Raw genomic sequence first — 27,031 nt, forward strand, 5'->3', positions numbered from 1 at the left:
CTGCGATCGCTGTAAAAGCCAAAATCTGAAACCCTACATGCTATTGTTACACCACTGAATACATCGAATTACAACTGTCCCTTTTTAAACTTCAGTGGCCCAACCAGACATTGGAACTATACTGTAAAGAGTGTTTGTCAACAAGGGACGCTATTTGCACTTACTGCAAATAGACACTCCGTGTCCTATTATTTCAATATATTAGCACCTATTTTGATTTTTATATCTTTAGAAAATATTACAAAGCAGTTTGTTTGCAAGCCCAGAATAATAATTAAAAAAAAACGTAAAAAACGTTTTTGGCCCCTGGACTAGTGCATCTCTATGTTTTATTATATTTCAAATCAGATTGGACACCGGGCTGTAAGTTTGACACCCCTGACATTTGCACTGTAAATTGTTTTATTTACTATGGTCTAATAAATTTAACCTCAATAAAGGTTAGCCTGGGATGAACGCAAATTCTCATGATAAACCTCTGGGATTTTGGAGCACCAACTTGTAACAGTAGTTCAACATAACTATTGCGTTCTTTAATTGATTCCCTGTCTTATTCTGCCCTCTAGTGGGTAATATCGAACATGCTGCTAACCCTGCCCAATAAATACTTTTAATGTTATTAAACACTCGTTATACAGGTTACTTGCACTTTTATAACATAGTTTTAATTTTTATTGAAAATAAATGCCTTTTTTGATATGTGATGTGAAACTAGAGAAGAACGAACTCGGCAAAAGGCGGATTCGAAACCGCGGCGATCGCAGTAAAAGCTAGACTGGCGGTCCAATACTTTAAAATTGCGCCACTGGGGACATTGATAAGTGTATGTCCTTTATCATACTTGATAGATAATGAAGAGTTATTATGTTGACATAACGACTTATTATGTTGAAATAACGAGATATTATGTCGTTATAACGAGATATTATGTCGTTATAACGACTTAATATCTTGAAATAACGAGATATTATGTCGTTATAACGACTTAATATCTTGAAATAACGAGATATTATGTCGTTATAACGACTTATTATGTTGAAATAACGAGATATTATGTCGTTATAACGACTTATTATGTTGAAATAACGAGATATTATGTCGTTATAACGACTTATTATGTTGAAATAACGAGATAACTTTTCGATTTTTTTTTTTTCCTCCCTACCAAGTTTTTTTTTTTTTTTTCACCATGCGGTTCAGGGCTTCCGTAATATACAAATACACAATCTTTCAAAAGTTAGATCTTTTTTATAAAAGAAATTAATACTTTTATTCAGCAAGGATGTGTTAAACTGATCAAAATGATAGTAAAGACAATTACATTGTTATAAAACAATTTATATTTCAAATAAATGCTGTTATTTTATATTGTAATAATTTCAAAATATTACTGTTTTTACTGTACTATATTTGTGATCAAATACATGCAGCCTTAGTGAGCAAAAGAGACTTCTTTCAAAAGCACCTAAAACTTTGGAACGGTATTGTATATGTGCTATTAAAGTGACGAAATAGAAAAGGAAAGAAACAGAAAGATCAGGGAAAGAGAATGAGAATAAGACAGACAGAAGAGACAGGTTTGCTCTAACAAGCACCGGTTTGCTTGCAAAATCAATACTTTTTTGTATTTAGTTGCGTCTGTCCTTGAGCTCTTTCATTTGAAGAAAAATAGGAACGTCTTTCCCCTCCTCAAGGATTTCCTATTCTCATTCTCTTCTCACACAAGGTCAATGGTACAAACTTCTTCAGACCAATTCATGATCAGACTCAAAATACTCAGTATGAAATAATTATGGCTGTAATTCTTTGAATTATTGTCTTTAATTGTTCTACAAAGTGCTAATTTTCATCCTGTTGCCATCAGAACATACATGTCCTCCTTCCTCACCTCACACAGTGGGCAACCTCACATTCTAAAGTTACTAACCTAAATGTGATTGTTGTATAGATAACAGAAATAAGCTGGTTATTAGATGCAAGGAAGAGTGCTTAAGCTAACGGCTTATTAAAGTAGCTGACACACCTGGGCCCTCAATTTATAAAATGTAACTGATCAGATTTGATCCCAAATTCAATGGTTTTCATCATACATTAAAGAGTAGAACAAACTGATATTTATAAAGAAAAAAAAAAATGAAAAATGTGTTAAAGTATGCCAAGTATGTAAACTGAAAAGCATGCAAAGCAAATGTTTTTTGAAGAAGAGAAGTTCCACACTTTCCACACTGCACAATAATTTTCAACTAACAACATAGTAATAAATGTTTCTTAAACACCAATTCAGTATATTAGAATGATTTCTGAAGGATCATGTGACACTGAAGACTGGAGTAATAATGCTAAAAATTCAGCTTTGCCATCACAAAAATAAATTACATGTTAAAATACATTAAAATAGAATTTGAATTTGTAATAACATTTCACAGAATTACTGTTTTAGTGTATTTTTATCAAATAAATGCAGCTTTGGTGAGCATAAAAAACATTTGACTGACCCCAAACCTTTGAATGGTATACCATACAGGCATATCTACATTTTCAAGGCATATATATTAAATAAATCTTTCAAAGAAACATTTGGAAAATGATCAAACAATCACATTTTGGGTGATTTATGCACATAATCCACATATATATTATGAGGCCCAGAGTCCAGAAATACAAATTTTAAAACTGCACTTAAGGGAAATTAATTTGTAATATAAATTAATTTGTAATATAATTTGTACGGAGCCCCGCGTATGACATGCAAGAAAAAAAAATGTAATTGTGAGCACAATTTACTAATTCATTCCCTCGATTTACTAAATCATGCGCATGATTTATAAATCAAGGGAATGAAATAGAAAATCGTGCGCACGTTTTAGTAAATCGAGGGAACGAATTAGTCAATCGTGCGCATGATTTAGCCTACTATTTTTTTTCCTGCATGTCATGTCCGGGGCTCCGTAAATTTGCAATACAAACCTTATAGCTTGTACAAATAGATTTTCAAAACCCAGATTTTAATCATTCATATCAACCAAGAAAAAAACATGAAGGTTTCATTTGGCAAGCTGCTTTGCATTTTATCACAAAGAGACTAGAGTGATGATGCCAGGAGTCTGGAAAGGACCATCCATCCCTCATTACTGCCCTCATTCCTGGATATTGCTGACCCACAGCCCTGATCACTAAAACTGTCCCTTGGCGTTCCACTATGCCAGCCTTAATCAATAGCTCAGGATGAGGCTGCCTCAGCCAAATTAAATCTTAAGTTTAAATGCACATACACAAGCACCCTCCTGACAGACTCATCCCCCACAACCAACATACATTACCAGTCTCAGTTCCACCAAGGACTATTGCTGAACTGAGAAATATCTAGCTATTCTTTAAGTATGACTAGTCATTGTGATTTAGAGGAAGTATTGTACATTGTGAAAGCGATGACTATGGATGCTGATGACATCAGGTCTGACTTTGTTGATTAAAATTAGTTATGACTCAGAGCTGGATGCAGCACTAAGGGAGTTATGTCAAGAACAGGAAAATGAGGCAGATCCTCTCTGTCATGATAATGTGATGAATTATCTTAGACAATCAAACAATCTATAAAAATATGTGGGAGTGACACAAAGAAAGAAAGAGATGCTGTTCCCTGTAAACCACTGTAATTCTTAAATAAACATTTCAGTCCCACTTCATATTTGGTGGCCTTAACTACTATCTAGTTACATCACAAAATAAGCACAATGTACTTATTGTGTTCATATTGTATTGCAAACACCTGTGCTACTATTGAGGTGGGATACGGGTAAGGTACAATTCATCAAACGTTCACTGATGCTCCAGAAGGAAACACGATGCATTAAGAGTCAGGGGATGAAAACTTTTGAACAGGATGAAGATGTCCAAATGTTTCTTATTTTATTGAAATATCATTGCTTTTCATTTAGTACTGCCCTCTGGAAGCAACAGAAGATACTTGCATGTTTCCCGGAAGAAAAAATAAGTACAATTTACCTTGATATTCAAATTCAAAAGTTTTCACTCCCCAACTTTTAATGCATCGTGTTTCCTTCTGGAGCATCAGTGAATGTTTGAACCTTTTTTAATAGTTGTGTTTGAGTCCCTCAGTTGTCCTCAATGTGATAAAATCATACAGTCACTGCTGGAAAGGGTTCAAATATGCAAAAAATGCTTAAAAACTGAAGAATCTGCAGGACCTGGAGAAATTTTCTGAAGAACAGAGCTCAGTTTAACTGCTCAGAACAAACAAGGGACTCATGAACAACCATCACAAAACAAAACAAAACAAAAAAACAGTCATAGATCATCCAGGTAACCACACACAGTATTAAGAACCAATGGTTCACATACTTTTGAATGGGGCCATTTGAATATATTCAGCTTTTTTTTTTCTTGTGGAATATATGTAAACATCTTTTATGTAAAATATCTTACTCAGGACAGTACTAAACAAAAAATAACATGCATTTTGTATGATCTCTCTTATTTTGTTAAAATTTTTCACATTTTCACAGATTCTGCAAGTGGTTCACATACTTTTTCTTACAACTGTATATAGCTGCTGTGGCTGAGTTTATAAGCAAAACGAGAAGTGGATTGAGCATGCAGCAGCACAGATGAGTGAGCTTGTCGAGCGCACTATTAAATCGAGTTCTCATTCACGTCTTCTTGCACTTGAACAAAATGCCCTTATAGGCAACTATCCTTGTGAAACATATGTCTTAAGTGAACGTAAACAGTTGAGAAAGAAAACGCGCGTGAAACAGTATGTTGGATAGCTCTTAAAGTGACAGCAGCATAATAAACCTACTGCTGTCTTTGTCCTCAATGTTAATCCAACAAACAAAAGACAAAGAGGAAATCACTCACTGCTCTTGACTGGTTAAGCCCTGCTGGAGCAGCTCTAAATATTCACTGTGCTATTAAATTAAAGATAAAATATGATAGAGAAATAATATGAACAGTGAAAGTAACGAGTATAATCTGGAATGAAAAAAAAACTGAAAGAAATATCTATTTGCTAAGCCAACTTATTTGATTCATATTCTTTTGGTTTCTCTGCCCAGTATTTAAAGGTGCACTAGAACTTCTTTTTAAAAGATGTAATATAAGTCTAAGGTGTCCCCTGAATGTGTCTGTGAAGTTTCAGCTCAAAATACATAGATTTTTTAATTCATTTTTTTAACTGCCTATTTTGGGGCATCATTAACTATGCACCGATATATAGGTTGCGGCCCCTTTAATTCTCGTGCTCCCCCTCCCCCGGAGCTCGCGCTTGCTTTGAACAGCATAAACACAGTTCACACAGCTAATATAACCCTCAAAATGGATCTTTACAAGATGTTCGTCATGCATGCTGCTTGCATACATCGGATCATGTAAGTTTAGTATTTATTTGGATGTATTACATTTGATTCTGAATGAGTTTGAGGCTATGCTGCGTGGCTAAAGCTAATATTACACACTGTTGGAGAGATTTATAAAGAATGAAGTTGTGTTTATGCATTATACAGACTACACATGTTTAAAAATGAAAATAGCGACGGCTCTTGTCTCCGTGAATACAGTAATAAACGATGGTAACTTTAACCACATTTAACAGTACATTAGCAACATGCTAACGAAACATTTAGAAAGATAATTCACAAATATCACTAAAAATATCATGTTATCATGGATCATGTCAGTTATTATTGCTCCATCTGCCATTTTTCGCTATTGTTCTTGCTTGCTTACCTAGTCTGATGATTCAGCTGTGCACATCCAGACGTTCTGCCCTTGTCTAATGGCTTGATCATGGGCTGGCATGTGCAAATATTGGGGGCGTACACCCCGACTGTTACATAACAGTCGGTGTTATGTTGAGATTCGCCTGTTCTTCGGAGGTCTTTTAAACAAATGAGATTTATATAAGAAGGAGGAAACAATGGAGTTTGAAACTCAGTGTATGTCTTTTCCATGTACTGAACTCTTGTTATTCAACTATGCCAATATAAATTCAATATCTAATTCTAGGGCACCTTTAAAAAAACTACTGGTATTGGCAAGTACTCATAGTACACATATCAAGCTCTGTGCAGGCTATAATCTTGCTAATAGATGAAACAAGGCACTCCAATAATATGGACATCATAAAGAAAGTAGTTGACAGTATACTGATGCAGACAGAGAGGGGAACTGGCATGCTGGGCACACAGGTGTATTTTGAGTGACCTACATAAGTCCTATTGAAGTGGTTTGTTTAGGCTTGTTGAAGCTCTGATTCTTCAGGCTACACATGATGGACAGCCTGTATTGTATCTGTTCCGTGAAGCCTTCTAGAAGGACACGGCCCTCTCGCCTGCCCGCTGAATGATGGAAGACTCGGGTTCATTCCAACAAAATAAAAGCGTGCCAGGCCTGAGGCGCAGGGGACAGGAGGGGAGGGCAGTGGGCAGCCCAGCCTAAAGCAGCGTGTTTGGGACTGAGAGGGGTTATTTACGCGTGACCAAACAAACTAAACAAACTGCTTAAGGCTACTGAGTCAAAATACAATTTGAATCCAGAAACCATAGAAAAGATCTGATGGTTTCTGAACAAATCATTCTTCTTTTGTCTTTTAAGTTCAACCTCTATGCTCCAGGAAATTATGTAATATCCCTTAATTCCCTAACTCCACACCTTGAATGTAATGAAGCATGACTACGTCGACTCTAAACATCCATTTACAGATGCCGCCATTTGCCTTTTCAGAACAAGGATTAACAACAAATTAACAATTAAATTGTTTTATGTTTCAGCATTGATCAATGCATCTATTTTCCTGTCTTCGTTCAAATGTAATTGTGTAAGCCTAAAGAAGTTCTGAGTGAAATCGCCTGAGTAACGATGAATTAGTATGCCTTAACTGTCTTCAATCCACAATTATGATAGTTGATTACTCTGAGAAGAAAACACAGAGGCTGCTCTGGATAAATAGATGGCTTAATTTGAGAACAGTTTTTAATCTACATTTATCTGAAAAACAGATAATATAAATGAGAATAATACAACAAAAACAGATAATATTAATTATAAATTAGAAAACAGATTTATTTACATAGTTAATAGTGTGTATACAACTCAGATCAGTGGCTTAAGCATCATTCAGACTGTCAGTCCAAATCCGATTTTTGTGCATATCCAATTAGATCATATTTAGCAAATTTGAACATCAAAAAAACATGAAATGCGATTTTAATAAATCTGTTTTGAGCTACATTTATATGTGGTTTGAAATCCTATTCAAATTGCATTTCTGGAAATCTGTTTCAGTCCGACTGCTCTAATCAAATTTCATGTGGTTTGCCACTTTCTCATGCCACGTAAGCATGTAAACATGTCAGACGTTGTTATAGGAAACATGCTGAAAGTCACTGGAGAAACAAGGTTGTGTTGTTGAGCCGGCTGAGCAGAAAACTACAGATGACGACAGCATGGAATAAAGCCATTCATACCAGCCTCCTACGTTTCTGGCACTGCCTCAGAAGACGTAGTAGTCCAGTGCGGTGGCTACATATTGTCATGATGTAAATAAGACAACATCCGTATTTCACACCTCTCCATGTTTTTGTTGTTGTTGTTTATGTATGCCTACCAAGTACCAACACAACGTCATTGCCATAGAAATTGCAGATATTCCGGAAAACGAAAGAGACAAATCAGATCTGAACAGTTGCGATACTCAGTGTGGACAGTCAATAATTTAGATCAGATTCTAATACACAAATATAATCGGATTTGGACAGATACTGTGAACATAGCCTTAGTGGTTAGTGCGGTCGGGGTGAACTATCCCTTTAAAGCCAGGGTCCCCACAACTTTTTGACCAAGTAGGTATTTTCATGAGGATTAAAAAAAAAAATCACGACACCAATCACAAATTCCAGCCAATTAAATATTTTATAACTGAGCATGGATAGTGACATTCTCAATAAATTTTCCTTGATTTAATTTATTTATTGTATTCATTTATAAATAACTTTAAATTTATTACGAAGGCCTGCCGCCTGGTAAGCCCGTCTAGTTTAAAGGGTTAGATCACCCAACAAAGTAAATTCTGTCATTAATTACTCACCCTCATGTTGTTTCACAAAGTCACATCACAAAGTCATGTGATTTCAGTAAACTAGGCTTCGTTACGTCATAAGCGTTTCGAAATGTTTTGAAATTTCAATGGTTCATTTGACTTTGATCTTTGTGAAAAACTGCTGAAGCTTCATGAAGCAGTGCTTTGAAATCGCCCATCACTAGATATTGTTGAATAAAATCGTTATTTTGTTTTTTTTTTTGGCACACAAAATGTATTCTTGATGTTTCATAACATTAAGGTTGAACCACATGAACTGTTTCAAATATGTCTTTAGTAGCTTTCTGGGCATTTGAAGGTGTTAATTATCTTGCTGTCAATGGAGGCCTCACTGAGCCATCAGATTTTATCAAAAATATCTTAATTTGTGTTCCGAAGATGAACGAAGGTCTTACGGGTGTGGAACGTCATGAGGTTGAGTAATTAATGACAGAATTTTCATTTTTGGGTGAACTAACCCTTTAAGATTTTAAGCTTTCCATGACAATAGGATCCCTAAAAAAGACAACAAAGTTTGAGAAATCACCTTCCTCCACAGCATAACATAATATGCACAACTATAAGCTTAATATGACTGTGGAGAAAAAGAAATTCCATTGGACATTGTGTGAGTGGGGCTGTATTTCGAGGTCTCTTGAGTGACACTTCTATTTCTCTGCTACTGATAATGGCTCATGCCTCTATATTTTTATAATACTACTTCAGTGAAGATTCTTCTCAATCCTGTAGGTCACCTTGAACATAAATGGGTCTCAGAATTCCTGCACTTGTGCCAAAGTCCTCCGACAGGTCTTGGAATGCACAGAATGGGAAATGGAATAGAAGAGTGTTACAAGAGAGGGTATAAGGACACACAAGCTGCTGCCACCAAACTCCATAATCATTTCCAGTAAAGCCATTCACTTCAAAAGCTCATTTTTGGAATGGAAAATTGAACTTAATAAGTGACAGTCGTTCAAATAATGGCAGATGCTGCAATTTCCCTGTCGCCTTCTCTTCCACAGGGTCCTCTAACCATTCTTTAGTCACCCTGGATAAAATATAACTCCAACCATGTGGATAAACATCATGTGTGCTCCACAGCTCAGGGAAGGCCACTCAAATCCTAAGAGAGCTTTGATTTGCCCAGCAGGATGCAAGTGTCTTCAGCAGATGAGACAGGTGCTTCACACAATCAGAGCAGTTTGATGTGTCCCAGCTCAGAGCTGTCCTTTGCACTCAGTAATGGAGTGATGTGTATGCGTTAGGCAGAGATCACAGCCTTCCAGCTGTGCAAAGACAATCCTTTAACAACCATCAGATAAAATCTCTAAAGACAATAGACCGTGCAATGTGTGGTGATGGCACACACACCATTAGCAGCCATAGACACAAAGCAAACATACACACTTTCATTTTTTTTTTTTTTTGCTATTAAAGTATGTTTGCTCTGAGATAGCAGTGTCTATTCAATTTGCACACTAAAAAAGCTTGATTGCTTTGATCTCTGTGTAGAAAGCAAAAGAATATGATGTAAAGTCAATACATTCCTACTTTCAATCACACTGACCTTAATATCAGATTTTTGCATTCCTATTTTTTAGACTCATTACTTGGAAATAAAATGGCATTTAATAATACATATTAAATAGAAAATTAATCCTGGACTATCTAATGAAATCGAAACAGTTAAAATTAAAAAATGTTAGTGAATTTTGTACCTCACCTTTCCTGAACTTCCTGCTCCGACATCAACAGATAGAACACTGTGAGGAGAGAGAGAGAGAGAGAGAGAGAGAGAGATTTTGAGTATGGAATGAAGAAATTTGATAGTGCATAGACAAATTGGTAACACTTTATTTTACAGTGTCATTGTTACACATTACATCTAGTAGTAATAACTAGAAATTATGCATAATTACATGCAACTAACCCTAAAACAAACCCTAACCCTAAACCTATAGCAAAGACTATAGACCCCTTAATCGCCTACGTCACTGTGACGTCACCGCTCTAGCTGGAGGCAAAACATAAATAAGAACTCATAGCAGGCGCGATAAAAGTTTGAGGTTTTGACTTTAAAATGTCGTCTTGTTGTGTTTTTGGACTTTTGGTTCAAAACTAAAGTTTTACCAGATCCCGGCAGACATTCCTTCACAGAAATCAAAAAGATAATTGTGGTTGAATGCAATACGGCGTACAGACTGGACGGAGACGATCATAAATAATACTCGTGTTTGCAGTGCACACTTCATATCAGGTAAAATAATCGATGCATATGTAATGGTGTGTTGGTTTTATCTAGTACAAATCAACAAGTTTCTGTTTTATAGGTGAAAAGTCTCCAACTTTCAGCACACTAGCTAGCTTAAATGTTAAACAAACATACAGCGATAGATGTGTGTGCCATCCTTTGAATGGTCTCTTAAAATAATCCACTTTGCTAGCCATAATCATAGTTAGCCCAGCATTAGGTTACATTAGACAATAAGCCTTGACAAAATTCCCCGAACCACCCGAAAGTAATTCATATGTTGTCTAGGAAATATCCAAAACTTAAGTTAATTTACAAAAATAGCTGTCACGGTCCCGCAGAGTCAGTAATTGTACATATTCAGACAGTTCTGAACCTTCTTCTGCATCTATGTTTAATAAATCCCTCCTAAAACATGCTAGCTTACGCTTGTCAACATTGAGTCCAGCGTCTCTTTTTGCCTCCAGCTAAGCACCGCCCACCAGGAAACGTTGCAATGTTTACAAACTTTTAAGGGGTCTATAGAATAACACAAGACGTGTCACTCGTATTGTTTTGAATGGGAGAAAGTGTAGCGCGCAATATGGCGGAATAAGTCCCGCCTTCTAAATAAGAGCCAATCACCGACTGGTAAAGTCATTGCGTCACTTTATCACCGGTTTCTATAGAAACAGTCTCCGAAGAGACGCGCATTTAGGTCTGCGCATGCGCATTAGCTTGATCCAGCCTGAAAAATACATTTTTTTGTCATGATTTGAGCGTTTAGAAACTAAATTTATGAGCCGGTTGTTGTTAGATTTCATTGGTGATTTCAAATATGAAATTTAATTGTAAGGTTGGCGAACAGTTTTGGAGAATTTGATGTTTCCCCATTCAAAGAGATTGCATGATGCACAGGATGCCCGAGAGGCGTTTCAAAGATGGCCGCCGAGTGAAATGACTTGTCTTAAAGGGACTTTGCCTATAGTAAGTACATGCAGGTAATAATTATTACTCAGTACTTAAATGTATATTTACACTGTAATACTGACACCTTAAAAAAAATTGTAACCAACAAACTTTATTAGTAGTCTACTTCCTTTCTGCACTACTTGATTCTAATTGGGCAATCTCAGTGAGTAATTAAGTAGTCAAAAATTTAACTTTGTCCATTTCACCATACTTTCATATCTCTCGTACCACTCCATGATTTCTCTTTTCTTAATTGGCACCATATTTGTGAATCAACAAGGTTAGTCAGCAGAAAAAAAAGTAACTCAGATTGCAGATTAATAATTAATATTGTAATATTGGTACAGTCATCTTGTTGCTAGGCAAGTTAATTTTCTATATTATAACGGGCTATTTTTTATTATCAGAAGCTTTATGACCAGTAAAATAATAAAATAATTTCAAATTAATTTTCATGTAAAAGTAATTTATTTGGCAAGTATCATAAAACAAGCGGTATACTTGACATTAAGGTACTGATCATCATGCATGGGTTTTTATTTTGTGGTGACCGAATGGCTGTAAATTGTAATATTTGATTTTCCTATCATGTCCTTGTCATGAGACAGGTACTTATACGGCAGAGGAAAATCCAGACACCAGAAATCAAAATGCAGTTCTCCTCAGATCTTAGAAGACAAGACTAATGAAGCATGGAACTAAAAGGCACCTTGCCAGATTTCCAAGGGAGCACTTTAGAAATGAGCACACCCTCCAGAGATCCCAATCAGCCCATTTCCATTTGAGCCATTGAGAGAGCAAGAGAGACAAGATCCCTGACGTGAGTCATAGTGCTACTGTCATCCCACTAGCATGCATACATTTCAACCATCACTGCCTAAGGCACGTTATCTACAATAGCCTCTACATCTAGCTTTAAAATCATCTCACTGCTATATTTAGATTCCCTCTTTCAATCCCACCATCTGTATGACTGGACTCACTGACCTGAACATAATTTAGTAAAGGAACGCGACCACAACAGAATTTCAGAGGAAAGCAGAATATTGCATAAAGTGGAGCTATTACAGTAATGGAAAGAAATGAATTAATTTCCACACAATTGTCTAAATTACATTAGGTAAAGGATAATTGAACTGTATTAGCACTAATTATTTTATTTCATAATTACCTATTAAAATGAGTGACTCTTAGATTTCAGCATGCAGAAGGAAATAGTCACATCGATTGTTATTTCAAGCCCTAACATGCAATTGCAAATTGCAACCTTTCTTCCACCAAGTATCACTAGAGTGCTTTATTACATTTCTAATCTTGAGAAAGACAGAAAAGAAAGCAACTCAAATCTAAGGAAATCAAAGGTTTCAATGTATATAAGGAAAATCACAATCTTTTATATCTAAATTGTTCTTCCTATAAAGCAATGGGATGAAAAGGGTTTTTTTCCCAAGAAAACTCTCACATGTTTCAGAAGAGCTTTCAACAATGTCGTACACTCTAAGACTTTATTCAAAAATCAGAGACAATGTGAATCAAACATTTCTATTAAAATGGGTCCAACTTTATATTAGGTGGCCTTAACTACTATGTACTTGCATTTAAATGTTTAAATTAATTATGTAATTACATCTGTAACTATTTTCTGTAATTACATTTATAATTACACTGTTGACCCATCCCTTTCCCCTTAACCCACCCTTAAACCTACCCATACCACCAAACCTGTCCCTTACCTTACCTGTATCCCACCTCAATAGCAGCATAAGTGTTTTGCAATAATTCTACAATGCAATACATTGTACTTATTTTTTGATGCAAGTACATAGAAGTTAAGGCCACCTAATATAAAGTGGGACCAAAATCCCTACAAAACCACATTACAGTATCTGGTCTATGGTATCCACATAAATTTTATTGCTCTATAAAAGATTGTACTATACTGTAAGTAAGCAAGTGAGTGGCTCTGTGGTTTAATCAAAGCATTGCACTTTTTTTCCAGCCCAAACAGCCCGACACGGCAATACTTTGCAGTTCCATTTAGTGATATAATTCCATTTTGGTGACATATTAAATGACATACTTCAGCTTTAAATGAATCATAACTGAGAACTCAATTAAGCTCCAAAGCTGAGCTAAGGAAGAAAAAACTTTTCCTATTGAAAAAAGGGTAATGAAGCTTCACCTCTGGGTGTTGCTATTGGCCGAGCTCTCAGCGATCTGTGCACTAGGAATCCATTTGGTCTCATCCACCACAGTGCGTGCATGAGGTAGCCGCCCCACGTCTTTTATGGTCATCAACATGTGGTGGGAATTCTTCAAGATTTGCACGGCCTCATCATGACAAATGCTCCGGAAACTACGTCCATTGACCTCCAGAATCTGATCCCCTACCTACAAAGATGGAAACAGAGAAAGACTTCAGAGATCTGACACTCCAGATAAGACCAAGTGAAATGCAGCGCAGAGCCCACGCACCACAGGAATCTGTTTGAAAGAAAACAAAAATCACACATAGAGATTTCAATTAAGCCTAATAAACAAGCCATCCTTTCAGCATGATTTGTACATTAAATAATTTGATCTGTATCGCCACAGCAGTTGTTGTTGTAAAATGTGGCAGGTAGACAGTCATTTATGAATATCCCCTGTCTCATTGCCAAATTCCCTCAGTAACAGACTGACAGAGAAAGTGAGGGAATGGGGAATGGAGATACAGAGAAGATGCATTTCTTGGAAATGATTCATTTACAAGTGCTACAAGCGTTACAAAGAGCTCAATCTGTTCTCATTAAACCTACTCGGCCATAGCAGAATATTAGTGATGTTCTGTAAATCAATGTAATGAACATAATTCATGAAAAACTCTCTTGAGCAGTTCAGCACAGTGGGACAACAATCAATGACTATAACACTATTGTTTTACTGTGCTGACACTAGATATCTTCCCTGTTCTAAATCTTCTCACATCACAATTAAATAAATAAATTCATTAGTTTACCAAAAGGTTAAAAAACTGTGATTATTTACTCTCCCTCATATTGTTCCAAACCTGTGTGCTGTAATTTTTGTAGCTTTTTAGAGATTGACAGATGTGGGCACTATAAAGATTTGTTGTATGGGAAACAAAAAGCTTAATAAACATTCTTGAAAAATAAATAATGACAACACTTTCATTGGTGAACAATTTCTTATAGCACAACAAACTGCTACACTGATATACTGTAAAGATGAGGCTGGAATATATTGGGGGATGATTACATTTTAGGGATTTCATAACTGTTTAGTGTACATTTGTTTTACAGCATATTCCATGCATTTTAAGTCTAGGATGCAGCACTCACCTTGAACTAGGATTTTTATTTATTTTTATTTTTTTCATGAGGCCTATGCAAAATAAACACCCTGACAGCTTTTGTCTGAGCAAGACAAATTCTAAATGACAGATGGAAGTTCTATGAAATGAGAGAGAGAAACAAAAACAGAAAAATCCAGGAAATTTACAGTTTAGAGGATGAGAGCAAACCAGTGTTTAAACTGAGGAGTAGTTTTATTATTATTATTATTATTATTATTATTTTATGACATGTTAGGGAAATGTCATCTCTTCCCCCCCAGAAGAAAAAAATGACCTTGGAGAGTCTTGTTCCTTTCGCTGGAGAGAAAAAAAAAATCAAATTATTGACATAATGTGATTTTCGTTTGCCCAACATTTCTTCCATCAATGGTGCAAACCAAACCACTTCAATCCCTCCTTTTGTTCTCCTCAGCAAAGGAGAAATAATAAAGAGAAATTAGTTATCGATGTGTGTCTGTTTCTTCCTCTCTGTGCAAACGTTCTTCATGCAGTGGAGTCAGCAGCTAGAACACACCATAACTCACTGGAGTAGAGAAAGAGGGGTCGTGTGTGTGTGTGTGTGTGTGAGAAAAAGAGAGAGAGAGAGAGAGAGAGAGAGAGAGAGAGAGAGAGAGAGAGAAAATGGGGGGGAGGTGATTTATAAGCTCCAGGAACTCAAGGATTATTCATTTACTCACAGAACGGAAACCACTGGCATTCTTCTACCAACCTTTTTTTTTGCCTTTATCACAATCTCCAATGCTCCGCTGCACCCTGCATCCCTCTATTCTACTCCTCCACCCTATGCACCATTACACCACTTTCTCCACCACTCTGCTGTCCCTTCATCCCACTTTCCTCTAATATCCCTCTGCTGCTCTACATAACTATATACTTTATTAATCCTTTGGGGACAATCAACACTGTAAAAACATCAAAAATGTATCACACAAATGTGCAAAAACATTTGCCGTATGGTTAAACAGCTGACAGGGCAAAACATTTAAATAACACAATGAGACATGCATTACATGTTTATATGCATTTCCAGAATGAACCTTGACAGTTAAAAGCACTAAAACATGTTAACAATACACATACACTGTGTGCCACAAAAATGTAAATGTACACACTAAGGCCGATGGATGGATGGATGGATGGATGGATCTTAAAGCAACTTTTTTAAAGACTGTATCAATAATCAAATACTAAAAGTGGCTTTTAAAAAAAAAAAAATTATATATATACGTATGTATGTATGTATCTAAAGCACACTTTTTAAACACTGCACAGAACATAATTAAAATGTATTTAATTATTATAAAACATATACATTCATTTAAAGGGTTAGTTTCAAAAATGAAAATAATGTCATTTATTACTCACCCTCATGTCATTCTACACCCCTAAGACTTTTGTTCATCTTCGGAACACAAATTAAGATATTTTTGATTAAATCCAATGGCTCAGCGAGGCCTGCATAGACAGCAATGGTACTTCTTCTCTCAAGATCCATAAAGGTACTAAAAACATATATAAATCAGTTCATGTGAGTACATTGGTTCTACCTTAATATTAAGTGATGAGAATATTTTTTGTGCACCAAAAAAAACAAAATAACGACTTTTTGACAATATCTAGTGATGGCCGATTTCATAACACTGCTTCTTGAAGCTTCGGAGCTTTACGAATCAAATCAGTGGATCGGAGCGCCAAAGTCACATGATTTCAGCAGTTTTGGCAGTTTGATACGCGATCCGAATCACTGATTCGACTCTTTGGCACACAAAAAATATTCTCGTCGCTTTATAATATTAAGATAGAACCACTGAACTCACATGAACTGTTTTAAATTTGTTTTTATTACTTTAATGGATCTTGAGAGAGGAAGTACCATTGCTGTCTATGCAGGCCTCACGGAGCCATCGGATTTAATCAAAAATATCTTAATTTGTGTTCCGAAGATGAACGAAGGTCTTTCGAGTGTAGAACGACATGAGGGTGAGTAATAAATGACATTATTTTCATTTTTGGGTGAACTAACCCTTTAATTATTAGATGTACTGTAAAAGAAGAAAAAGGCATTAGTGGTTGTAAGATTTTAGTGTCCATCGTAGTGTCCAAATGTGATGACTACACCTGAAGTTACTCTGGTATGTCACCTATGTGAACTTGAGGGGAACTGACTTCATACATCCACTAAAAGTTACCTTGAGACAAAAAAAACAAAAAAACAATTGCAAAAATGGCACAGAAATCAGACATTTTGGGGCCAGTGTATGTGTTATATAAAGCAACTGTGTCCACAAAAAGAAAGCGAGCTTAATGTTGCCTCATACTTTGTCACATTAAGAAGCAATAACTGTGCTGGACTTTAGACATGACCCATAAAAGTTCTTGTGAGGTTTCTCATTAGGCAAGTTATTATACCGCAGACAGGCTTTAGTGTTCCTCCTCAAATTTAAAAACACATTGTGCGGGCCTCACACATCCATCTGTCAGCTACAGATGTACTGGACACCAGCAGCAGTGAGGTACAGATAAATGTGTCTGACGGACATCCGCCACAGATCCAGGTGAGACCAACTCATCTCCGAGGGGAACGGACATTAATTAGGCCCAGTGTTGAGCTATGCAGATGGGACAGATGCCGAGCCATCAGTCAGTTTTACCTCCAGTGCAGCTGAAGTTTAATCTACGTGGCTCTGAGTTAAGCAGACAGAGAAAGGGCTTTTAGGAAAGGGTGAGGGTGGCTGCTTAAAGCGAAATGCGATTCAGAAGAAAGAAATTATGGAATGAGTTCAAAGGCCAGGAGTTTTGCCAGAAGCCCTATCTATGAAAAAAAAAAAAAAAAAAACTAGCAGCAGGATCCAAAATTCTGTCTACACTGAGGCAGATTGCTTTGTACTATATTGCATACACGCTGTCATTCAAAAATGTGTTCAGTAGGATTTTTTCAAAGAAATAAATACTTTTATTCAGCAATGATGTATTAAATTCATCATTTTATCATCAATAATATATATATATATATATATATATATATATATATATATATATATATACACAGTGGGTACGGAAAGTATTCAGACCCCCTAAAATTTTTCACTCTTCGTTATATTGCAGCCATTTGCTAAAATCATTTAAGTTCATTTTTTTCCTCATTAATGTACACACAGCACCCCATATTGACAGAAAAACACAGAAGGTCCTAAGTATTCAGACCCTTTGCTGTGACACTCATATATTTAACTCAGGTGCTGTCCATTTCTTCTGATCATCCTTGAGATGGTTCTACACCTTCATTTGAGTCCAGCTGTGTTTGATTATACTGATTGGACTTGATTAGGAAAGCCACACATCTGTCTATATAAGACCTTACAGCTCACAGTGCATGTCAGAGCAAATGAGAATCATGAGGTCAAAGGAACTGCCTGAAGAGCTCAGAGACAGAATTGTGGCAAGGCACAGATCTGGCCAAGGTTACAAAAAAATTTCTGCTGCACTTAAGGTTCCTAAGAGCACAGTGGCCTCCATAATCCTTAAATGGAAGACATTTGGGACGACCAGAGCCCTTCCTAGAGCTGGCCGTCCGGCCAAACTGAGCTATCGGGGGAGAAGAGCCTTGGTGAGAGAGGTAAAGAAGAACCCAAAGATCACTGTGGCTGAGCTCCAGAGATGCAGTCGGGAGATGGGAGAAAGTTGCAGAAAGTCAACCATCACTGTAGCCATCCACCAGTCGGGGCTTTATGGCAGAGTGGCCCGACGGAAGCCTCTCCTCAGGGCAAGACACATGAAAGCCCGCATGAAGTTTGTTAAAAAAGTGAGAAATAAGATTCTCTGGTCTGATGAGACCAAGATAGAACTTTTTGTCCTTAATTCTAAGTGGTATGTGTGGAGAAAGCCAGGCACTGCTCATCACCTGTCCAATACAGTCCCAACAGTGAAGCATGGTGGTGGCAGCATCATGCTGTGGGGGTGTTTTTCAGCTGCAGGGACAGGACGACTGGTTGCAATCGAGGGAAAGATGAATGCGGCCAAGTACAGGGATATCCTGGACGAAAACCTTCTCCAGAGTGCTCAGGACCTCAGACTGGGCTGAAGGTTTACCTTCCAACAAGACAATGACCCTAAGCACACAGCTAAAATAACGAAGGAGTGGCTTCACAACAACTCCGTGACTGTTCTTGAATGGCCCAGCCAGAGCCCTGACTTAAACCCAATTGAGCATCTCTGGAGAGACCTAAAAATGGCTGTCCACCAACGTTTACCATCCAACCTGACAGAACTGGACAGGATCTGCAAGGAGGAATGGCAGAGGATCCCCAAATCCAGGTGTGAAAAACTTGTTGCATCTTTCCCAAAAAGACACATGGCTGTATTAGATCAAAAGGGTGCTTCTACTAAATACTGAGCAAAGGGTCTGAATACTTAGAACCATGTGATATTTCATATATATATATATATATATATATATACACTGTAAATTCAAATAGTATTCCTTACTATAAAAACACTAGTATGTTTACTTAATTTTAACCAAAATGTTGACTTTACTACAAATTTGTAATTTTAGAACAGATAGTTCCCATAACTAATGTAATTTGAGTAAAATTACAAAAAATTTTCATGACATGCCAAGACATCCCTCCACACAGTGCAGAATCAGACTGAGGATTCAACGTTATGTTTGCAGAGTGGATCTACTTCGGTGAAATAAAAGTAAAAGCTATTCTTGCTGTCTATTAATGGCTTGTTTACTCAGAAAACCCAAGTTAAGATCAATTAGTTTGATGTTGATTTTCCTAAAAAGTTTTTTTTTTTTTACTTACCATGATGGTGATTCATGTTCCCTTTGGTTGGGCACTTGGAACTTTGTTAAAGATTTTATAATTCTCTCCATTTTGGTGCAGCCATGCATCAAGAAATCATTGTTTGTGGTTTCAAAGGAAAAGAAGTAATAAAAAGATAATTTTTAAGCGATGATCTGATTTCTAACTGAATGTTGTTTAGTTAGATGTGTAATTTTCATATTCAGTAGTAATGTTTTAAAATGTTTGTGCTAACACTATGTTATCAACATCTTGTTAAACTTTTATCTGTAACAGTAGCTTACAGCTGACCACTCGAGCCACACACAGATCTCAACATTCAGCATGCAAACCACAACAATGGTGACAATAAAATTTTATTTAAGGTAAATTAAGTACTCTCTACAGTTCTTCTTTTAGTTAGTAGTACTCTTGTGTAAGTGAACTATACTAACAAAGCTTTTGTCAGTACAACATACTATTCTTCTTTCACTTTACTTGAAGAAAATGTGGAAACCGATTACACATAGTTTTTTAAGTCTACGTAGCATAAAATGTTAGATTAAAGCCATGTTGAGAATAATAGTATTTAAGATGTTTGCAGAACACAATATAACACTGTTAGTTAAATTGAATTTCTTGTGTAATCTTACTATTAAATATTAAGTAAGATTAGTAAATATTCTAGAGTATGTTAACTAGAATTGACATTAAACTTGATATTTATTACTTAATTTACTTGGGAAGAGTTAGATTTCTTTACTTTTAATAGATTATTAACTTAACTTCAGTTTTCCCTTTAAGTTTGCGTTGCAAAAATAAGGCAATCAGTTTCCAAACTTTTTTTAAGTAAACTGAACTTGTTAGAATTTACAGTGTATATATATACATACTGTATAATAAATATATTCTATTTCAAATAAATGCTGTTCTTTTGACCTTTCTTTTCATCATAGTATCCTGAAAAAGATGTATCATGATTTCCACAAAAAAGAAGCACAGCTGTTTTCAACATTGATAATAATAAGAAATGTTACTTGAGCTCCAAATCAGCATATTAGAATGATTTCTGAAGAATAACTTGACTGGAGTAATTCTGCTGAACATTCAGTTTTGCCACTGTAGGAATAAATTACACTTTAAAATACATTAAAATATAGAACAGATATTTTCAAACTGCAATCATCTTTTTTTTCATACTTGCCCAATAAATGTTTTGATTAAGACACAAAAAAATTGACCTCTGATTCCCACAGCTCTTAAAACTTTAATCAAGCACTTCATTCATGGTAAGTGTGTCTAGTGTCCTTTCATGTCCAGGCTTTTTTAGCTCTGCTTCTAATGGCTATAAGAAAGAGAGTTTTTCAGTTGCAGATATATTGAAGAAGAAACTGGGGTTTAGAGGGGTTCATTATGAAGTGGAACCTCTGGTCCACTGATGAGATGATAACAATTATAGAGAGAGCAAAACGCTAAAAGCCTCTCCAAAAAAAACTAAACAAAAAAAAAGCAGTCAATCTTTCATCTCCTCATCTCAACCACCACTCTCCATTAGAGAACACTGTTGAGCCCAGTGGGAGATTTATGTGTTCTTGCAATACAGTAAGGTTCAAATCCACATCAAGGAAAGACTCATAATTATTGGGGCCGGTAACTGCATTATGCAATTAAATGAAAAAAAGTAGGACCGTCTCCCAGCTACTTCTGGAAAATCTGCAGTATGGAGGTAGACATTTCTGTGACATTCATAGCAGTGTGTATGTAAAGGTTGTTCCAAGAGCCCTTTTTTTCATAAGCTGATCAAAATATTAGCAGACAAAAATGGTTTTGACCTTTAATAAGTCATTTAAAAGTAATATAATAGTCATTTAAAAGCCAAATGTTCTCTTACCACAATTTCTACTGCCTGCAGGGTAGATGTCTTTTAAATTAGAGACATCGGCTGGAGCTGTGGCACATCAGTTTCCATGTGTACTGGATACAGCTTTGAATGAACTCACAAATAAAGATAAAACAAAAATTGACCCTCTAGCACTCATTTTTCATCTTCCCTACACCCCATTTTGAAAACCCCTGCTCTACAGCAAAAGACAGCTACTGGCACCACAAAAACACAGTACCAAACCACTAGCAACTCTCCTGAGCTGTGATGTCAAAGGCAGCAGACAGGGAACAACATCTCTAACAATCCATTTTGAACCATTAAGTGCCCTCCAAAAAGAACTGGTACTGGTATTTGCTAGGCCTAAAATAATAACATATCAGCATGCAATTGCTGAGTGGCCATTAATGGAGAAAGATGCTCTTTGCAGCCAGATGGTATAACTGCAACATCTATTGCTAGGGAGTAAACAGCCATGCTAACCAACAAAACATTAACCCTGCTGGTCCATAGATGTTCTAGTTTTACCTAGGCTAACCATTCTGTCATCCCTGTCAAAATCTTCACATTTACGTCTTCAGATGAGTGATCCTTGTCATTTCGCTCCAGATACACTATATCTTCTATCACTACCATTTCTGATGCTGCATAAATTCTCCAAGACAGTCTCAATGTTGTGTTGTCTCACTATCCTGCCAAATTCTTAGAAATGTCTGACTTTTTAACACCAGCAAATGTAAACACCAGCCCTGACATGAGACGATTTCAAATCAACCCTTTTGTTAATATTTTTGACATGCAACAAAGCAGCGTGAATACAAATGTACGGTTCTGGACATGCAGAAGCACGGAGCTGTATTACCAAAAAGGTGATGTAAAATATTTATCTGTCTCTGGTGGGGCAGAGGTAGTTGCTGAAGCCTAATCACTGAATAACTCAAACACATATGGTTACAAAGAGACACAAAGACTGAGCAAAACAATTCACCTCAACAGATTAAAGCAAACTGATGCTATGATGAAGGCTCAGGCATGTGATATTTGTGATATCCAAAAAGCCTGGCTGGCCCATTCTCTAGCTGACTGGAGAAAGAAGAAGCATTTTTCATCTTTCTGTCCATGGATTGATGCCAAAATGTTAAGAGCTTGCTCAATCTTTTATGAAGCCAGCTTTAGATTTAGTGCCGCTTTGTTTCTACATCTTCCCGTTTGGCAAGGGCCACCTGAACCAATATACTCACATCACAAATTTGATTAGACACACTAAATATGGTCATGCCGAACCCCAGCAACACTTTTGGCCGATCGCGGCTTTTCAAAAAAATTAAATTTCTGAAACAATGTGTTGGTTTTAAGCAAGCAGGTGAAGAATTACAGTCAAAACACAATGACTTGCAGTTTCAAACATGATTAACTTTCCTGTCAGATGTCAGGTGGCATGTAAATTTTGCACTCAGTAAATGAGCCGTTTTCCACTTTATTCATTATTGATGAATCACTGATTGACTGATGAGTTCCTTACAACCTTAATAACAAATCACTGCACACTACTCCCATCCAAAAGGTATAATTTAGACTGAAAAAAGGAATCAGCTCACACCCAAGTCAAGGCACGATTGATTGCGATAAAGTCAAAGTGGGCTCTCAAATAGTCTAATATTTGCTAAGCCATGTTCTCAAATTGTGATTCGGGATATGTTTACCTTTAGTCCACTGTACTCTGCAGCAGAGCCTTGGTCCACTCCGGTGATATAGATGCCCAGAGCATACTCAGCACCCCCACGGATCATCAGACCCAATGATCGCCCGTCATCCAGTGAGATGTTCACCTGGGGAGCACACACACACACATATATATTATTTTGTATTATTTCACTTGTTTATGCATACAGCAATGACTTGATCAGAACTGTGAAAAGAACCAAATTCCAAAGCAACACTCAGGACCATAAACTCAGAAGATCCTGTCCTTTTGGGCATCATCAAGTCTGAAACTAACTCCACCCCAGCTAAGTAATCACAACAAAAGTAAGTTAGAGCGCTGTCAGCTGTAAAGGAAGTTAACCCAAGACAAACGGTCAAAAGATGACACATATGGGGCTCTACCATACACCCAGTGCAATGCGGCACCAGGTGCAACGCAAGTGTTTTTTGCTAGTTTCAGCCTGACGCAGTTATCATTTTCACGTCCTGCACCACGTTGTTTAAATAGCAAATGCATTTGTGCCCATTTGTGCGCCCATGGGCGTGCTGGTCTGAAAACGAGGTGTGTTCAGGCGCATTGTTGGAGTGTTGCTATTTGGAGGCAACTGAAATAGATTGCACCATTGCCCAACTGAAACCTGGTCTAAAGTTAATGGTGCTGTAGCATCAGGAGAGGATCAAGATCATCAAACCAACTTTGAATTCAAAAGGCTTTTAACCTCTTGAACTTCTCATGTAAATCTCACATTAGGTTCCGGCCTCGCTGAAGTTTATGGCTCAGTCGACAGCTTTATTGCCATGTGGATAGTCCACAGATATCCACAAAACTCTCCCTTTTGTCCTCTTTTAAGATCTTAATCAACTCAGATCAAATTACCCATACCAGGCCCGAATTCTTGGTGGCCAGACGACCCCAATACACATCACACACACACAAACACACATAGAGAAAACTCTTTTAATTCAACTTATAAGTTAACCATTCTTTCAAGAAAGTATATGGTGTATCCCTTTATGTGTATGCATGTCCCCCTATTATATTAGTTACCACTTTTAATTGTGTCAGTTAAACCCTACATGTTTATATCCAAGTCAACGAATGTTTCTCTGCTTTAATGTCTTCCACACATATACTTCTTGGATTCAAAATGTTCCTCTCCGAATGTCTGAACCAACTATGTATGTTATGTTACAGTAAGATGTTTTATTCTATTTTTTAGTCTTTTGAAAAAAAAAAACGCACCCAGATTTGACACTTCATATATTATGCAAATTAAGTTGTAAACACACACAAAGGATTTCTTTCCCGCATCAGATCCACGCTGGCTATTGGCCGGTCCAACCCAGGAGGAGTGTAGGTGTGTTTTGCTATATAACAAACCAACGCGAGAGCCTCAGGGCTCAGTCTTCTTTCTTTCTCTGAATCCAAGTCATTTCAACATTTGATTTTGCTCGTTATATGCTTTTGTAAGTAACCTACTTAAAACGGAGAATTCTCCTTGCCCAGAAGAAAACTACGTTTTTAAGAGTAGATAAGAAAAATCTGACTGATAATTTTGCTTGACAAAACAGATCAGTTTTTCTAAAGTAATTCTAAAACTAGAACTAATTCTAGACCATATATATTCATAAGTGGTTATAATCCGTTGTAACTAATTATCCATATATAGGCCTATACATAATTCCCTTTTTGGTCGATTTATATTATAATTGATCATAACGCGTTATGATTTAATTATATATATATATCTATATATTTCACCCATAATTTGAGCTAGTTCGTTACAGTGCAATATATATATTTTTTGTTATATAAAGAGCGCGTTTTAAGAGTAATTTGCACCATAGTTATAAGAGTAATTTGCACCATAGGCGGGTGCACAACGCGTGTACACTCTGCTTATTACACACACTGCTTATTACACAAAAATAAAAGGATTACAGTGTAATAGATTATTATTGTGTGCATCAAGATAAAAATGCTTTGGTGGAATCCGGCTTGTCCCGTAGATGGTCTGCTCACGCGCTTTAACCTCATGCATGAGCAGATCCGTTTCCTCGCTAGAAAAGCGTTCAGTTTTTCCGCTTGCAAATTCCGGCATGTAAATAGCGAATCTGCCATGGTGCAAGCGCAACTGGCTTTTAAAGGGAATGGGAGATGAGACTCTGATTCGTTTATTGCATGTTACGCCCAAAACACACCCAAGACTCATTAAGAGAATAGGAACAACCCTTTTAGACCATGCGTTGGGTGCACCGACCATTTTTCCCATTGTTAAACTAGCAAAAGTGGATTCGGACAGCCGTAAGTGCACTTGCGCCGTGCTCTTCAGACCATGAATGTTTAAATAGGGTCTCATAAGGAAAGTCTTATTGATTATTGATTATATCCTTATTGAGTCTCATAAGGAAAATTATGAGTTAAAGGGATAGTTCACCCAAAATTGAAAATTTGATGTTTATCTGCTTACCCCCAGGGCATCCAAGATGTAGGTGACTTTGTACACACCTCACACACTGGATGCCGTGTGCACGCTCAAGGCAGTTGGACACAGTGGTGTATTAGATGTAAAAAATGATATAAATATTGTTCGGTTTCTCGCACAAACTGAAGTTTTGTGTCTTAGGACATCAAAGTGTCATCACGAGCCGCAGGGTTTAATTTGGATTTGTCTGTGCATGTTTTTTTTTACTCTCATAGATTTTGTTACCATTGCCATGCATTTACGAATGAAAGACTGCAATGGTTGGAGGTAAAAATCATCATTTGTGTTCTACTGAAGAAACAAAGTCACCTATATCTTGGATGCCCTGGGGGTAAGCAGATAAACATCAAATTTTCATTTTTGGGTGAACTATCCCTTGAACACCAAATAAGGGGTGATTCCCAAGACAGAGACCTAAAACAGACCTTTTTCTGACCTCTTCTTATCCAAGACACAAAACTGAACTCACTATCTGAGTGGCTATCTTTAAATATCAAAATGCATCAGACCACCCCAAAACAATGCTAAGGGGACTTATAATCAAATGTCATTTCATTGCATAATTCTACACCATGTCTGAATATTATGTTGTAATCACTTATCGTTAATGTCCTTTTAGTAACTATTTATTAAGTGGCTCAAGCATGGAATGCTTGATATTGGCGTGAATTGTTTTCTAATTCTTGAGTTGTGGGATGAATCAAATCTGTGTAAAATGTATCATATTCGTATTATAGAAATCATGTCTAAATTATCCCCTGCTAAGGTTAGTTAGAGTCCATGTGACTAATAAGATAACATGTTGATTTATGAATGGGAGGAGAAACAGTTAAGTCCTGAACTAAAGTTTTGCTGCAAAGTTTCAGTCTATGACTCTATATCTTTACTCGCTCAAACTTCAAACTTCAACCACAAGAGTCCTCTTCCATTCTTCGGCCAACACACCAACGTGATTGGCTTCCCCGAGACATCACTCCAGACATGACGGACCCTCACGAACCAGCAAACCTGGTAAATCCCTTTGCAGTGAACCACACCTTCTGGGATCCCCATTCAAAGAGCCACAACAAAAGCAAGTAATGGCTCCAGATTCTAGTCAAACTGGTGCATTGATATCAAATGTAAAAATGTTAAATTAATGATTCTTGGTTCGTTCAGGTTAGGTCTTACAAAAAGCATATATTGCTAGAAGCTTGGGTTTTCATCATTTCACTTAGTGTTTCCTCACCTTCTTTCTTTCGGCAACTCGTGTGAATGTGTGTGCGTGTTTATGTGTTAGAAAAGTTCAGTAAAGTCTTGTTTGTATTTAAAGAAAAGTGTCTTGTGCTATGTGCTTACGAATTTAATGTCTTAAACTGCTAATCTTGTTACCTTGCTAATAATAGTATTTTCACAATATTTCAGTTTATTAATATCTGCTGCAGAGTTGATAGTTACAGCCTGTTAAATTGAGCACTTGATGATTCATTTGTTCAGCCATAAAATAAATGATTCTGTCAAAATTGCCAAGA

The 27,031-nt window shown here is 36.7% G+C and overlaps 1 protein-coding gene across 1 annotated transcript in view; it reads right to left on the reverse strand.

Annotated features, from left to right (window-relative positions):
• The window catches only part of whrnb (whirlin b), a 53,592-nt gene that overhangs the window by 19,455 nt on the left and 7,106 nt on the right, over positions 1–27,031 (reverse strand). Inside the window, exons 2-4 of the mRNA XM_048187316.1 lie at positions 23,034–23,159; positions 13,486–13,694; positions 9,825–9,864 (exon numbers count right to left, since the gene is read on the reverse strand). Of these exons, the coding sequence (XP_048043273.1) occupies positions 9,825–9,864; positions 13,486–13,694; positions 23,034–23,159 (375 nt within the window). The remainder of the gene's footprint in view (positions 1–9,824; positions 9,865–13,485; positions 13,695–23,033; positions 23,160–27,031) is intronic.

Source organism: Megalobrama amblycephala, linkage group LG4, assembly GCF_018812025.1.
Source record: "Megalobrama amblycephala isolate DHTTF-2021 linkage group LG4, ASM1881202v1, whole genome shotgun sequence".
Taxonomy (NCBI): Eukaryota; Metazoa; Chordata; class Actinopteri; order Cypriniformes; family Xenocyprididae; genus Megalobrama; species Megalobrama amblycephala.